This window comes from Dromiciops gliroides, chromosome 2, assembly GCF_019393635.1.
Source record: "Dromiciops gliroides isolate mDroGli1 chromosome 2, mDroGli1.pri, whole genome shotgun sequence".
In the NCBI taxonomy this organism is placed as follows: Eukaryota; Metazoa; Chordata; class Mammalia; order Microbiotheria; family Microbiotheriidae; genus Dromiciops; species Dromiciops gliroides.
In genome coordinates this window covers 79,548,791-79,566,302 of record NC_057862.1, presented here as the reverse complement: position 1 = coordinate 79,566,302, position 17,512 = coordinate 79,548,791, and the positions used below count along the sequence as shown (strand labels likewise).

Below are 17,512 nucleotides of genomic sequence, written 5' to 3'. Positions count from 1 at the left end.
ATCATTGTTAGGGCTGAGCATCATTATTGAGAGTCCTAAAAGACCTTCAGAGGAAATCAAGTTCAGGCCCTTTGTTTTAGAAAGGAGGAAACTGCACCATACAGAGAAGACATTATGCTCCTCTTGGAATGGTGCATAACTGGGAAGCAGTAGAGTGGAAAGAGCCATAGATTTGGAATCAGAAGAGCTAAGCGTGAATTCTCACTCTGCTACTTCCTAGCTGTGTGACCTTCAGAAAGTTGCCTGACTGCTCTGGGCCTCCTTTTCAGCATCACAAGGAAGGTTGTTGCAAAAACCAAATTAGATAAAAGAGTTAAAGCACTTTATAAACTTTAAAGTGCTATAAAGTGACATGTGTGAAGCCTTGGAAAGCTCTGATGTGGTACCCCCAGTCAGAACCAAAGCCCTGAGTGCACTGCATTCACAAGGCTAATGGTCAGGAGGTAGAAGATGGTTTTCTCCAGCACCCCTGTTCCCCAATAAGGGATGTTGCCATTATGGAAGAGGAACCATTAATGAAAATGAAGCATTTCCTCATCTGCAAAGTAGAGTTGATGATGATAGCACCCACCTCACAGGGATTTGGTGAGGGCCAGAGAAATACAGGCTAGCTCTTATTGTGATCATCTCAGCCCTTTATCAGAGGCTTTGTTTGACTCCACTGTCTCATTTGTCTCATACTACCCAGAGAGGGGGCTCTTTTATTATCCCTATCGTACAGTTGAGGAATCTAAAATCATCATTATTGAACACTGTCATGTAACGGTTACATCCAGTTTTGTTTTGTTTTGGGGGGTTGAGGAGTCTGTTAAAAACTCAACCAATACACCCATGAATACAGCACATACAGAGTTTTGTTGCATTTGGCACTACATCTGCTACTTGCCTTTATAAGAGCTGACATATGTTAGAAATTCGTTCTGAACATAGGTAGAAAAAATCAGAGGGAACATTGGTCAAGTGTGGCTCATAAACCTTCTGTTCTCTTGTGCAAAGACAAATCCTGAACCATAAAATAAGCATTTAAATCTGTGAGAGACCTAGTAATCATGAAAGAATAACCAAACGGGGCAGCTAGGTGGCACAGTGGATAAAGCACTGGCCCTGGGTTCAGGAGAACCTGAGTTCAAATCCAACCTCAGACACTTGACACTTACCAGCTGTGTGAGCCTGGGCAAGTCACTTAACCCCCATTGCTCCAGAAAACAAAACAAAAGAGAGAGAGCGAGAATAACCAAACAGCCCATCAGACAGTATTGCCAATTAAGTTGGAATATGAAATCCCAAGAGAAGTCACAAGAATGCCAAAAGCTCATGACTGAGTGGATTAGGTAGTTGAATCACAGGTAGGTCTGTGTTATTACTCCATACATTCCAGCTGGGAGCTTAAGCAAATATATGGAGTTGTTAAGGTATCATCTGATTTTTTCTTAGACATAGTTTTATTCTACATGTGATACATCATGCATTGGGTTATGTGTGTAGTTAAGAGGCTGGAATAAGAAAGCTAGTTAGAACTGCAACTGTGGAATTAAAAACAATAATAGCAATAGATCTCCATTAAGTACACAGAAAAAGATTCAAAAAGAGGCATGGAAATTAGTAAAACCATGTAGTTACTTCTATGATGCAAATACATTACTTTTGCAATTAATAATCAATAAAAATTCATCATTAATACAATTCTATAATAATAATGTTGTTACTGTCCAGTTGTGTCTTAATCTTTGTGACCCCATGGACCATAGTACATCAATACTGTCCATGAGGTTTTCTTAGCAAAGATACTAGAGTGGTTTTGCCATTTTCTTCTCCAGTAGATTGAGGCCAGAGGTTAAGTGATTTGTCTAGGGTCACACAGCTAGTGAATGTCTGAGACCTTATTTGAACTGAGGGTTTCCTGACTCCAGACCTAGCACTATCCACTGAACCACCTAGCTGCCTAATAACAATAAAAATCTAACATTTACATAGTGCTTACTATGTGCCAGATACTTTGCTAAGCTTTACAAATATTATGTGTTCCTCACAACAACCCTGGGAAGTAGGTTCTATGATTTATCTCTGTTTTACAACAGAGACAGACAGGTTAAGTGACTTGCTTAGGGTCACACTGCTAGTCTTTGTCAAAGGTTGGATTTGAACACGGGTCTTCCTGACTCCAGGCCTAGTGCTTTATCTACTCTGTCACCTAGTACCTAGCTGGCTTCTGAATAGAAATTTATGGGATTATGGATGATAATTTATAGTCTGACTTTTTTCCTTTATTTAAAATGTTCCTGCGCAGTGGATAAAGCACTGGCCTTGGATTCAGGAGGACCTGAGTTCAAATCCAGCCTCAGACACTTGACACTTAACTAGCTGTGTGACCCTGGGCAAGTCACTTAACCCTCATTGCCCTGCAAAAACAAACAAACAAACAAAAGATCATTACAAGGAACAGTTAGTTCTATAAAGATGTTATAATTGGCAACTTGAAGTAACTCTGACACCAAGACTTGTGGTGTGATATTGGGGTTTTGTCACAAGGTTTTAATGGTAGAATAGAATCACAGACTCTCACCATTGGAATTGACCTCAGAGGTCTTCCAGTTAGTCTGATGCATGCCTGACATGACTGGGAAATGACACAACAAATACGGGATATGCCTGTGTAGACATTTTTTTTTTTACATATAAGGTATTTTATTTTTTCCGTTACATGTAAAGATAGTTCTCAACTTTTGTTTATACAAGCTTTACAATTTCAGATTTTTCTCCCTCCCTCCCCTCCCTCCCCCCTCCCCTAGACAGCAGGTAATCTGATATAGGTTATATCTATATATCTATATACATCTACATACATATAGATATAGATATAGATATAGATATCTATACACTGCCTGTGTAGGCATTTAATAGAAGAGTAATGGATTTCTCTTTATCCACATTTTGGTGTCTCATTAGTGGCCTTATTTGTATAATCTTGCAGACCTCCCCTTACATTTAAATGCAGCAATGTTTGAAGCTAATGGCGGCTGTGGTTATGTTTTGAAACCCCCTGTCCTATGGGACAAGAACTGTGCTATGTACCAGCAGTTTTCTCCATTGGAAAGAGATATGGAAAACATGGAGCCTGCTCTCTATTCTTTAAGTGTAAGTATTATTATTAATATAAGTTAAAATCTTGAATCCTCTTTTAAAGACGTTAAGGGAAACAAACCTATCATCATAAGATGTTAGATTTAATCTTCCAAAGAGGGTTTTAGAACCCTGATAGCAAGTAGAATTCCCCAGTTAGGAAAGAGAATTGTACAGAGATTTATGGGCTATTTGTTGTCCTAGATTGTTACTATCAGGGGCTTGTATGTTTCTAAGGGACTCTTCTACTCAAATCTGTGAAGACTAGACATGAGCTGTAAATATTCTGAGATTTCCGAGACTAAGTTTGGTAGAGCCCCCAAAGACTGAATTTTTCAGTCAGCCCTCAAAACTAGATCCAGTTCCTAAAAACCCCAGACCAAGACCCCCCAGCCTTTTTTTTTTCTGTGGCTCCTTGCATCCAACGCAGGGAGGGAATGCATGGGGTCCTATAGAAAGCATCCCATGAAGCCTCGGTGCACACCATCCAGAGGTGCTGTTGTGCATATCCTCACTCTCTGTAGGGCAAGGCTGGTTAAGCCTGGCGGGCTCATCAGGAAACCTCTCTCCCCCACCCCTGCCCCTCATCAGTCCCCACACAAGGAGTAACCTTTTTTCTTTTTAATTCGCATGCAGACGGAGATGAGGGACTTGGTGACTTTGATTCTTCTCTTTCCATCAGATTGTCTCTGGTCAGAATGTGTGTCCTAGTAACAGCACAGGAAGTCCATGTATCGAAATCGATGTCCTGGGAATGCCACTGGATAGTTGCCATTTCCGCACTAAGCCCATTCATCGAAATACCCTTAACCCCATGTGGAATGAACAGTTTCTCTTCCGAGTTCATTTTGAAGATCTTGTGTTTCTTCGTTTTGCGGTTGTTGAAAACAACAGTTCAGCTGTAACTGCCCAAAGAATTATTCCACTAAAGGCTTTAAAAAGAGGTAGAAGAAAATCTCATTCATTTAAACATTGACTGAACATATCTCAAAATAAATGTTTCTGATATATTTGCAATATCTTTTACAGAATGTGGCCTTTCTGACCCTGCAATAGACTTTGCAAATGTGACTAGGAGGGGATATAGAGGGCAGTGGATGGAGTGCTCCCTCCTCCACAATCCCCACTTCCCTCCTCCCCCTCAAACCATAGCCCCCCTTCCATTCCCTGTAAGTTTTAAAGCTGTGCAGGGTGGCTTGAATTGAGGGGAGGGAATGACAGTGTGGGGTTGGGGGTGGAGCCAGTGCCAGTAATTAAAGCCCAGCTAGTTCTGGAGAAGGGACTTGAGGCCAGCAGTGGCTTCAGGTAGAGAGTATGAAAGAGAAGCCACAAAAACAAGACAGAGGGAGAAGCTGGGTTGCTCCTCTCTGGGCTTTTACATGAGCATGCACAGACTCCAAGACACCCTGCACCCCAAGCTTCACAGAAGCTCAGCATCCAGGGCTCAAAAGGACTACTTTACATTTGGGTTTTTTGTAATGCTGCTGTTAAAACTATTAGAGTATGAAGCAGTTTGCATTGTTGCTCATTTTACAAAACAGGAACATTAAATGCCCAGATGGCCTTAAAAGCAATCAAATTTTTCCAGTTCTTAACTGTTTCCTTTGAGAATATCAGGAACTTTTGGAAGCATATTCATTCCTTTTAGTAAAAAAGGCTAATTAATTGCTAATGCATGGCACTGGACAGTACCCTAGTTACCTGAATGGCAATACTCACACCCAGCAAAAATGTCACATCCTCTGTGCATGGCTGAGCAGTGTAACCATCTTGTCTCATCAAGTAACCAGTCATTCCCTATTTCTTTGGGCTTCTTACTTTGGGAAAGTTGGCTCAGAAGAGGAATAAATGTCTGGTGGACAGTTTTCACCCAGTTGTGTGTTCTTTTAGGATATCGGCATCTTCAGCTGAGAAACCTACATAATGAAGTCTTAGAAATCTCTAGCTTGTTCATAAACAGCAGGAGGATGGAAGAAAATCCCACAGGCACTGCTGTGGCAGCGTCTTTGGTAACTAAACTCAAATGCTAATGTCATATTTTAATGCTTAGGCGTTATTTCCATATCGTAAACCTGCCCCCCTTCTCTCTGTCTCTCATATACTTGTACACACCACACACACACACACACACACACCTTTCCCTGACTTTCATCTGCTTGTCCACTCCCAAGAGCAAGATGGTATACTAGAACTATCACTGAGCTAAACAGCAGCAACAGCAATGTCTAATATTTATATAGCATGCTAAGTGCTATACAATTATCATCTTACTTGATCCTCACAACAACCTTGTAAGGGAGGTACTGTTATTATCCCCATTTTATAGATGAGGGAACTGAGGCAAACAGAGGTTAAGTGACTTGCCCAGGTCACACAACTAGGAAATATCTGAGGCCAGATTTGAACTCAGCAAGATGAGTCTTCCTGGTTCCAGGCCCAGAGCTCTATCCACTGTGATACTAGCTGCAGGTCCCAGCTGAGACACTACCTCTGTGTCAATGGGCAAGTTATTTAAGTCTACTGAGCCTTAGTATCTTCATCTATAAAAAGAAGGGGTTGGACTGGATCTCAGATACTCCTTCTACCTCAGAAGTCATGTGATCTCAATATTCTAAAAAGAACCCCAAGCACATGCTGCAGACCTGCTTGATCACATTCATAGCTCCAGCACTAACAAGAGGGAACCAAGAAAGAAGTGATGGCCAAGACCCAGCAACCAGCAGCCCCACCCTTGCCTTTGACTGCACAGATCAGTCCAAGCCAAGCTTGCCCCTTTCATAAGCAGTCTTGCTTTTCAGTCAAGAAAAATATATGGGGGCAGCTAGGTGGTGCAGTGGATAGAGCACAAGCCCTGGAGTCAGGAGTACCTGAGTTCAAATCCAGCCTCAGACACTTAACACTTACTAGCTGTGTGACCCTGGGCAAGTCACTTAACCCCAATTGCTTCACTAAAATAAATATATATATATATATATGAAACTTTCCTTTATAGCTTCTCATGCCAAAGTTCAAGCTGTCCAATCACTAAGAGAAAAGTGTCTGAATTCAGGAAATACTGTACCTCAACTCTAAAAACCCAGTGAACTACACTTTAATGAAAACAGTAAGCAGATGAGGAATGTATCTTACTTTATTAAGTAAAATTAAGTTAGTATTTCTTATTCTTCATTTGCAGGTTTAAGTAGTTCCTCACACTGGTATTTATATCCCTTGTTCCCCTGTCAAACAAGTGTCCCTCCCCTTCTTCTTTTTTCCTTTCTAAGAAGTAGATTCATTCATTAATTTAGTTATTTATTCAACAAACATTTATTAAGGGCCTCCTCTTTATGAGCACATACAATGAGGCAATATGATATAATGGATAGGGTCCTGAGCTTGGCCTTAGGAAGGCCTTGGTTTCACTCCTGTGTCTGATACTACTGTGTGATCATAAGGATCTCACTTAACTTCTCTGAGAATCTATGAAATCTATGAAATTAGAATAATAATACTTTTAGCACTTAACTCAAGGTGTTGTTGTGAGGCTCAAGTGAAATAATATTTGTAAGGCATGTGGCAAACTTTAAAACACTCCACATAAGTATGGATGCTAAGTGAACCATACTATTTCTTTTGTTTTTGATGCTGTTGTTTTTTTCTATTTTGAAGTTTTTCATCATTGCTCTGATTTTTTCTCTTCTAACATGACTAATGCAGAAATATTTTTAATGTTAGTGTGTGTGTGTGTGTGTGTATATATATATAACCTATATTAGATTGCCTGCTGTCTAGGGGTAGGGGGGAGGGAGGGAGAAAAATCTGAAATTGTAAAGCTTGTATAAACAAAAGTTGAGAACTATCTTTACATGTAAAGGAAAAAAAATACTTTATTAATTAAAAAAAAACAGTCCACACACACACACACACACACACACACACACACACGTGTGCGCGTGCCACTCCACAGATGCTGCTTACTGAGTAAATGCTGGGAGAGATGCAAAGATAAATAGAACTGGGCCTTCCTCCTTGGTCACAATCCTGTGCTTGGGGTTAGTAAAGATGACTGAAGTCACCTGGGAAGCCCAGGATCCCGCAGACCACACCACTGTGGTTCCTTGTGAATGTCTTCCACCTCTAGTCTCTACGCCTTCACAGCCTGGCCTCTTAGGATTCTTAGTTTTGTTCAAAGCTTAGCTCAAACATCACCTTCTCTACCTTCCTCTCCAACACACACCTCACCTGGAGTAGAGGGCTAGCGTGGGACACTAGACAAGACAGAGGACATCCTCAAGCTTTAACATTGTGAGCTGTTCCATGTGTCTGAACTGTCTAAAGGCCCCAGTTCTTCCAGCCACAGTGACAGGGGCAGCAACATGACGCCACCTACATCCTTGAAATGTGACTCTTTTCTCTGCTGTGAGGGAAGCAGAAGATGGTGACAGCCATGGTCTGTGAGGGTCTGAACAAAGGTGGTTGGCACATAGTAGAGAGATGACATGGAAGTAGAGCTGACAGAATTTGGCAGCTGATTCCATAGGTGCTGTGAATGAGAAGTTGAGGATCACAGCACTGTAATCTTGGGTGGGTGACCAAGAAGACGGTGATGCCTCTGACAGTCATAGGGCAATGTGAAACAGCCGTTTGGTTCAGGGAGATAATAAGTCCTGCTTTGGGCATGTTGAGTCTGAGATGCCTATAGATACCAGGTCTAAACATCCAAAAGATACTCAAAAGTATTCAAAAGGAACTCAAGAAAAATTTAGGCTGTCTATATAGATCTGGGAAGTATCTGCATAAAGGTTATAATTCAACAAACCCCTGGGAAATGATAAACTCGCTAAGAAAGACTGGAGAAAGAAAGGAGGGCCAAGGTCAGGACCTTGGTATACCCCCACACTTAAGGGGTGGGATACTGGATCCCGGCTGAGCCAGATAGGTAAGAGGGAAATAAACAGAGAGGAGCATCATGAAAACCCAGAGTTGGGAAGCCTCCTCTGATTCTTGGGGCCAAACACACCTTTGTTAGGGTGGGAGCATTCTTGGAATCCTCCACCAACAACAACACTGTGTTCCCAGCCTGGGTGGTGGGAGTTGAGGTTGGGAGCAAGAACTTTAAAGCAAGATCTTCTGTCTCTAAGGGATTCTTGTCTGGGGTGCAGTTTGTCACTAAGAGTAAGCAAGTGAGAGGGATAAGCTTCTCTTACTTAAAGCAACAGCAGCAAGAACAACCAGCAATGAGCGGGATCTTGGGGAAGCGTTTACTTTGCTGTTGCTGCTCCCACCAAGAGAGGGGTTTAAAAGGTTGGGGTCCATGGTACCAGGAGCCTAAGTGAGGTTTCATTCAGATGTTCTATCAATGAATCAGTCAGTAAACATTTATTTAAGTACCTGCTATGTGCCAAGCACTGGAAGTACAAAGACCAAAAAATGAAATGAGGCCTTGCTCTCAGGAGCTCACCATCATACTGGGTCGGATAGCATGGGCATACATGGCTATATATAAAATACAGACAAAATAAATATAAGGTAATATTAGGAAGGGAAAACCCAATAGGAGATCGGACTATGAGGACATGAGGGGAGCACAAAGTTCTAAGTAACTAACATCCAGGACACAGTAGATACTCAGTAAATGTTTATTGAATGAATGAACAAAGTGAATCAAGATCAAAAGGGACTTGAGAGAAGGACCCACCCTCTGAAATAAGAAAAGAGGTTATGGCTGCCAGGAGATGGATGTTTAAGGTGCTTCAATGTTAATGGATTCAAAGAACATGCTGTTGGGAAGAATGCACCAGGCATTCTAATTATGAGTGATTGCAACATAACCTAGAAACAGTCTCCATTGTTTAGACTAGAAAAGAATCTGAATTACCACACAAACAATATAAATATTCTATCCGACAGATGTTCAGCACAGAAGAAAGAAAAGGTCTGGTGACATACAAGGTCACAGTCCATGGAATTCCAGGTCCTGAGCCTTTTACCGTTTTCATTATAAATAAAGAGACTAAGGCAAAGCAGCTTCTTCACCAAGTAAGTTCACAAAGCACTTGGTTGTGAGAATCTAATAATTTAATCTTTATGTAACATGCACATGCACATGCACACACACGCTAAGCCTTCCTCTGGTGTTTCGGTGGAGTGTGATAGTGACCCCGGGTTCTCACATTCCGTGCCAGTAGAATGTAAGACTCAAAGGCTCTTCCTACCAAACCGTGGCTGTTACTGTGTACATTGTCCTCATGGTTCTGCTTGCTTCACTTTGCATCAGTTCATGTGCATCTTTCCAGGATTTTCTGAAATCACCCTGCTTGTCATTTCTTATAGCACAACGGTATCCCATTACAATTACATACCACAGCTTATTCAACTATTCCCCAATTGATGGGCATCCCCTCAGTTTCTGATTTTTTGCCACCATAAAAAGAGCTGCTATAAATATTTTTGTACAAATAGGTCCTTTTCCCTTTTTAGAAAAATCTCTTTGAGTTATAGACCTGCTGGTGGCATTGCTGAATCAAAAAGTATACAGAGTTTTATAGTTTGGGCGGGGTTTACTCTCTAGAATGGTTGTATCAATTCACAACTCCGCTAACAATGCATTAGTGTCCCAATTTTCCCACATCCCCTCCATCATTTATCATTTTCCTTTTCTGTCATATTAGACAGTCTGATAGGTATAGGGTGGTACCTCAGAGTTGTTTTAATTTGCATTTTTCTAATCAGTTGCAATTCAGAGCATTTGTTCATATGAACATAGCTTTGATTCCTTCAACTAAAAACTGCTTGTTCGTATCCTTTGACCATTTATTAATTGGGGAATGACTTGTATTCTTAAAAATTTGACTCAGTTCTCAGTTGAGAAATAAGACCTTTATCAGAAGTACTTGGTGTAAGAAAATTTCCCCAGCTTTCTGCTTCCTTCTAATCTTGGTTACATTGGTTTTGTTTATGCAAAACCCTTTTTAATTTAATGTAATCAAAATTATTTATTTTATTTCATAATGCTCTCTGTCTCTTTTTTGGTTATAAATTCTTCCTTCTCCACAGATCTGACAGATAAAACTATTCCTTGCTTTCCTCATTTGCTTATGGTATCACCCTTTATGCTTAAATCATGTACCCTTTTGACCTTATCCTGGTATAGAGTATAAGATTTTATTCTATACCTAGTTTCTGCCTTACTGTTTTCTAGTTTTCCCAATAGTTTTTGTCCAATAGTGAGTTCTTGTCCCAAAAACTGGGGTCTTTGGGATTATCAAACACTAGATTACTATGGTAACCTACTACTGTATATTGTGTACTGATCTGCCACTCTATTGCTTAGCCCCTACAAGATTGTTTTGATGATTACCACTTTGTAATACTGTTTGAGTTCTGGAATGGCTAGGCCACCTTCCTTCATATTTGTTTTCATTAATTCTCTTGACATTATTGATGTTTTGTTCTTCCAGGTGAATTTTGTTATGTTTTTCTTTAGCTCCATAAAATAATTTTTGGTAGTTTGGTAAGGCACTGAATAAGTAAATTTAGGTAGAATTGGCTCAGCCTATCCATGAGCAATTAATATTTTTTTGGTTGTTTAGATCTGACATTATTTGTGTGAAAAGTGTTTTGTAATTGTGTTCATATAGTTCCTGGGTTTGTATTAACAGGTAAATTCCCAAGTATTTTATATTGGCTACAGTTATTTTAAAAGTAATTTCTGGGGCAGCTAGGTGACGCAGTGGATGGAGCACCGGCCCTGGATTCGGGACTACCTGAGTTCAGGTCCGGCCTCAGACGCTTGACAGTTACTAGCTGTGTGACCCTGGGCAAGTCACTTAACCCCAATTGCCTCACTAAAAAAAAAAAAAAAAGTAATTTCTTTTTTATTTCATGCTGTTTCTAGCCTATTTCTTGCCTTTTAATTTTATGTGAAAGTTGGGCTCTGCTTTCCCTTGGAGAGTGGAGACACTATCCCAAGATTCAGGCTTTTTTGTGCTGCTGTTTTCAGAGTTAGTTCTTGGGGGTCTGCAAGTTTTTGGTGCTTCCCAGGTGGTGCAATGCAGGAAGAGACGTGGTCACTGTTCCTGGTCTGTGCTCTGTTCTTTACCCAGGAAGGACCCCTGCTCCCCTGCAGCTGCAAACACTAGTGTTCCTCTCTGCCCTGGAACTGTGACACAGAGCTGTGTATAGGCAACATAGTTGCCAAATAGTACCAGGTGCCAGTGCTAGCAAAGAGTCCCTAATCTCTAAACCCTTACTGTCTCTGGGCTGAAAGATCCTAAAGCTGCTGCTGCTTTCACAGCTTTCCAAGGCCCACCACTGGTATTACTGCCATGTGTTTTATGTTGTTTGTTAATTGTGTTTGCTAAATTATTTGGGGGCTAGGCTGGGTTTTCTAAATTATTGGCTACTTATAAATTAATGGCTATTTATATAATAATGGCTATTACATCTGTTTAGGCAGTAACCATTTATTATTAATTAATATTAAATATTAAAAAGTATTGACCTGGGGGCAGCTAGGTGGTGCAGTGAATAGAGCACCAGCCCTGGAGTCAGGAGGGACCTGAGTTCAAATCTGGCCTCAGACACTTGACACTTACTAGCTGTTTGACCTTGGGCAAGTCACTTAACCCCAGTTGCTTCACCCCCCCCCAAAAAAAAAAGAAAGAAAGAAAAGAAAAATATTGACCTCATATATCACAAGCAGAAAAAACCCTAGTGCCATATTTCTAAGAGAGTCCTTGAACTCACCCTCAACAGGATTAGGCCCTGAAAGAGTTTAGAACTTTCTCAAGAAATATGTCATTGGCTTTCTACAGGCCAGACTGTATTTTCCTTTATTGTGATTCTGCTTTTCATCAATGGAAAGTAACTAGAGATCAGTTTATCACATTACATAGCCTCACCTACTTCCAGCTTAGTCTTATATTAGCAGTCTCCGAGATTTGGTTGTAAAAGTTAGGGGGTCTGAGAGAAGGCAAAGCTCCACAACAAAGAGTACAATCTCCTGGAATGTAGTCAAAAGTGTATTGCACTATGGAATTCCCAGGGACCTGCTTATGCTGAGAACTTAGCCCTATAACTCAAACGTTTGAAAATGATTGGGTGGTTCCAACATGAGAAAGAAATTGTCTCAGTTAAAAGCTGGACGATGGCCCATCATAAAAGCAAAGCATTTCTGTAGAGTTCCACGGCTGTAGAATGACAAAGGCCTAAGTTCATGGGCTGAAAAACCTAAAAGTTATTAAAACTCAACGGGGAAGGAAAAAAAAAAAACAACTCAACAGGGGTTGTCATTCCAGCAGTGGGAAAAGAGTTTTGCTGTCCTGGGATTATGAATAAATTGTGTTGCTGGCCAGAGTGGAAGTAAACAAGCTTTTTTGGTCATAGGAAATTGCTTAAATCTTCCAAAAAGGAATGATGCGCTCACTACTCCAGAGTAGATTTAACTTGGCAGTAGATATCAAGCATATTTTGTGCTCCATGAGAATAGATTCATCTAGAATTAAAGATTTTTATCAACTGTTTAGACTATCTCACTAGTCTTTTTTTTTTTGCATGTTAGATTTTGACTACTTCACAAGGCTCCCTACCACTCACCACAGACTACTTTTTGATGGAAGAAAAATATTTTATATCTAAAGAAAAAAATGACTTCAGGAAACAGCCATTCCAGAGAATAATCAGTCCAGAAGAAGAAATTGTACAGATTTTGAACAGCTGGTTCCCAGAAGAAGGTTATGTTGGAAGGATTATTTTTAAAATCCAGGAGGAAGTAAGTATACTCAGGAATAGTCAATACAGTAAAATCCCATAAATTCTGCCAACTAGAATTTTTTCAGTTAAGATCTGGTTTATATGATATTTGGTATGGACCTATGCTTCTGTTAGTGTAGAGAACTCCTGGTGGGGTACTTCCCTCCACCAATTCAGATATGCAACTAATCTCCTGGTAAATCTTAAAGAATTGCCCCAGGCCACAGAGAGATGAGTAACTTTCCTTAGGACATGTCAGAGAGAGGAGTTGAAGTCCTGTTGTGGACAGAAAGCTGCTTGTGGAGACAGGAAGACTTGGTTCAAGTCTTCTTCTGACTCATCCTGCCATTGAGACCCTGAGAAAGTGACTGACTTTTCAGTTCTCTAGGCAACTAGGACTATAACTCACAGGGAAGGAGCTGAGCTGCATGAGCAGGGCAAGAGCATCACTCAGAAGTTCCCCACTCTACCCTCCTGTTGTGAGTACAGAAAGATTGGTCTAAAAGAAAACCGACTCAGAAATTTAATATTTCTCCAAATATAGTTTCAGATTGTGAGGTCTGAAATTCTTATACATTAACAAATATTTGCATTGATGCTATATTATGATCATGAGTGTACATTTTTTCATGAAATCACCTTACTTTACTTGTTGGTGTCCATTAATGAAATGTACTTTATAAAATGTTCTTCAAAGCAATAACATTGCATTTCTTTAAAAATATCTCAGATTCTGTTTTCATTTTTTTGCTATGGTAGGCAGATGAGTGAGGATTTATAGATAGGCTATCTATGAAGTATGTGCCAAAACTTTATGCTACTTTTTGTCAGCTGGCCTCTAACAAAGATATTTTTAATCCATAACAGACTAAACATCTTCTCCCAAGAAAACTTAAGTGCAACATACACATATTTATGACCATCATACAAACATATATGCCCCATTAGTAAGTATGTGTATATAGATTATACATGATTTTTGGAATATTTAATGTAATCACATTCAAAGGTATGAAATGTCCTTCAGTAGTCCCAAATTACCAACACATAGCATCTTCTCAATCTAATCAAAAGATGTTTACCTTTTTTGTGATAGTTTACATTACATTGTATTTATATATGTTTACACATATATATATTTAATATTCACACATATATTTAATATTCACATTAGATATATATTTATATTGTGTGAGATTTTCTCCATCCCTTAGATACAAGTGATTTAACAGTAGTACTAATCCGTTTTTAGACTACAAACTGTGATTTAAAATATTTAGATATTCTTTAGTAGCTTAAGCAAATGATAATGAAGTAAGATAGATATTGATAGGAGCAAATGCAAATGCTATATTGCCAACTTATCTACTTACCTAGCATCCATCTATCTGACTTCCAGTTGTGGTTAGGTATAGCTACCAATCAGCTTAAAGGTCAAATACCAAAAATAGTAACTTCTGAGATGAAAGGGACTAATAGTAAATAGGGAGAAGCTGGAAAGTCATGCTTAAAGCAATATAGTGGAAGTCCTTGACAGTAGAAAATAACTCAGAGGAAGAGAAGTAAAAGAAGCATCGTCTGAGATGGCAAAGATATATTCCAGTAGATGGCTCCCTATGTTATGAGCCTGTTATTTAGTAATGGGGCTATTTTAAATAGAGTATATATAATGGCAAGGGACTATGCTGATATCTGTCTGGTGGTTTCTTTCTTCCCATTCCATACATGTATATGTACCACTTGGATTGTGTTAAATTGTGGGAGGAGTCATTGTATATAAATATCATTAGATCTTGAAGCTCAGGGTCTTTGGGTCCGAGACCTGAGACCAGCTTTATTGTGAGACAGGATCCCTCTCTCAATAAACCTATCTTCTTTGGCTTGGAGACTTTGGTTTTTCTTTGTCTAACACTTCAACTTAGAAATTTTCACAATATACAGCCTACAGCTCACAACAATCTTGTATGCAAGAATTACCATGCCCATTGTTGAGATGAAGTTAAGCTCTTTGCCCTGCGATGTTTAAATTAGAAACTTTAGCACCAGTTTTGGGACATTAAGCATTTATTAAAGCATACTAGGTATTAGGAAAAAAAGAACACATGGAGTTAAGAAAAGGCCTGTCTAGCCTAAAGTTCCAGCCTGGTCTGGTTCTTCCTCAAGTCTTCCACCACAAGCCTGCTTCAACCATGAACTTTCCAGCAAACTGAGTGTGGAAGCTTTTTATAGGTCCAGAGCATAGGCGGTCCTTACACACTGCTTCAAGTTGATTGGTTAGCATCATCCAAATCCATTGGTTCACTGGACTTGAAGGTGGTCTTGAGTTGAGTTCAAAGTCCTTAACTTCTGAGAGAAATACCTTCTTAAGGGCAGGCCAGGTGTGGTTACAATCTAATTAACTTTAAGTAGGCTAATCAGCAGTCAGTCACTCTCACTTAACTCAGTCAGTTTAATCTCCAGGTGGACCTTTGAGTATCTGCCAAATCCCATTATTTTCTCATAGCCCAAGTCACACAACTAAGAATTGGCAAAACCCGGCATTTATGCCCAGGTGTCCTACCTGCCTCGTGCTGCTTTTTATTCACCATCTTCTCTCTCTTTATTCATACTTTGTGTACAGCACCCAGAGGAGAAAAATGTCTTGCAGGAAGAGAAAGAGGTAGCCTTGAGCTCAGAAGACGAAAGCTTCTTTGTCCAAGTCCATGACGTCTCCCCTGAGCAGCCCCGCACAGTCATCAAGGCTCCCCGAGTCAGCACTGCCCAGGAGGTCATCCAGCAGGTACACTTCATCCTTCTAGGAGTTTCCTTCCCACTTTCTCAGATGAGATTTAAGTAAATTATATGCATTAAGGGTTAATTTGATCAGTGACATCCAACATGATGGGTTGCTGATAAGGGATGGAGTCTATCTTATGGAAACTGGACATAAGCGGTTTATTGGGGAAATCACAAAGTAATGAGGTCCCTGTCCCTGGAAATGTTCAAGCAGAGGCTTGATAACCTTCTGTTAGGAATATTGTGGAAGATGTTCCCACATCTGATGGGCTGTGGGATGAGCTCCTGTCTTACCCTTGGTATTTTATGAGTCTGAAATGAAGTAGAAGGAACTTCAGTCTAGTACCAGATATGCTGGATCTTTAAGAGCAGATTTAACTCTTATTCTTCCTCTATAAATGAGGGAGGGTCTTTAGACTGGGTGATCTCTAAGCCCTTCAGGATCTAGAATATGTTCTTATGAGATGTTGATTAGAAACACAGCCAACACCTTGTTTCTGTATTAGTCCTAGAGGCAGCTCGGTAGCACTGGCCTCGGCCTCCAAGCACTGGGCCTGGAGTCAGGAAGACCTTGACTGTCTGTGTGACCCCCCCCCCCCCTCCAGATCATTCATTCTCTGTCTGCCTCAGGTGTAAGGTGGGGATAATAATACCTATCTCCCAGGTTTGTTGAGAGGGTCAGATGAGATAATAATTGTGAGGCACTTAGCACAGTGTGTGGCACACAGACAGTGCTTAATAATAGTGTCCTTCCTCTTTGTCTTTATATCCCCAGGGGCTAGTATATAGTGCCTTGTATATAGTAGATTGGCTGATCAATAAGCATTTACTAAGCTATGTGCAAGAACTGTGCTAAGCCCTGAGGATACAAAGAAAGGCAAAAGACAGTCTTTGCCCACAGTGAGCTGACAGTCTGACGGGGAAGACAGCAGGCTAACAACTACGGACAAACAAGGTATAGACATGAGGGATTGGAGACAAACCAAAAGCAAGTGCATCATCAATGCTTGCGGAATTGTTTGTTGAATCTTTACAGACTTTGTGCAAAGCAAAATATTCTTACAGTATTTTGAGCAATCCCAACCCGAGTGACTACGTGCTTTTGGAGGAGGTGCTAAAGGAACCTACTAACAAGAAGTCTTCAACACCCAAGTCTTCTCAGAGGGTTCTCGGAGACCAGGAGTGTGTGTTCCAGGCTCAGAGCAAGTGGAGGGGAGCAGGAAAATTTATTCTTAAGCTAAAAGAACAAGTTCAGGTAAGTGTTAGAAAAGTATTTTGTGGTCTTCCTAGTGTTCATTTTTCATAAATAACATTGTCATGGAGGCTGTAATGGAAACCAGTAGACTTGGGGAGAAAGTTTCTGAGGAAGAATAACAATAAAAGGAAGAGAAATGTTAAGCTAATCTTAGTTTTGCCCTTATGCAAACGTCCTGGCCGGCATGAACCCTGCCCAAGGTCAATGAATGCCTTAGGTTTTCAGCCCTGAGCAGTTATCTTGAGGTGGTTTATAGGCTATGCCCCTAGTTCTCCATTAATAGATTGCCCACATTACTGCTAATCTGTATTCAGTGTGGGGACCCACTGAGAATGAAGAGGTGGAAAACCATTTATTAAATATTTAAGATGTGCCAGGCCCTGTGCTGAGTGTTAGGGACACACACACACATCTCTGCCCTCAAAAAGCTTATGTTCTTGTCTTTTTAGAAGTTTAATTTAAGCCACATGCTCTTAACAGTTATGCTTGGAATGTTCATGGAAATGTGTAAAGCATTAAACAAAGCTAGTAATTTTCTCAGATTATCTCCTTGTTAAATGTAGGTGATACGGTGGATAAAGCTCTAGGCCTAGAGAAGAAGACCTAAGTTCAAATCCAGCCCCAGATACT

General features: G+C 40.3%; 1 protein-coding gene across 1 annotated transcript in view; it reads left to right on the top strand.

Annotated features, from left to right (window-relative positions):
• PLCE1 (phospholipase C epsilon 1) overlaps positions 1–17,512 on the top strand; it is a 336,517-nt gene that overhangs the window by 304,835 nt on the left and 14,170 nt on the right. The window contains exons 26-32 of the mRNA XM_043983896.1: positions 2,972–3,135; positions 3,803–4,064; positions 5,011–5,129; positions 9,010–9,138; positions 12,662–12,871; positions 15,473–15,631; positions 16,664–16,882. Of these exons, the coding sequence (XP_043839831.1) occupies positions 2,972–3,135; positions 3,803–4,064; positions 5,011–5,129; positions 9,010–9,138; positions 12,662–12,871; positions 15,473–15,631; positions 16,664–16,882 (1,262 nt within the window). The remainder of the gene's footprint in view (positions 1–2,971; positions 3,136–3,802; positions 4,065–5,010; positions 5,130–9,009; positions 9,139–12,661; positions 12,872–15,472; positions 15,632–16,663; positions 16,883–17,512) is intronic.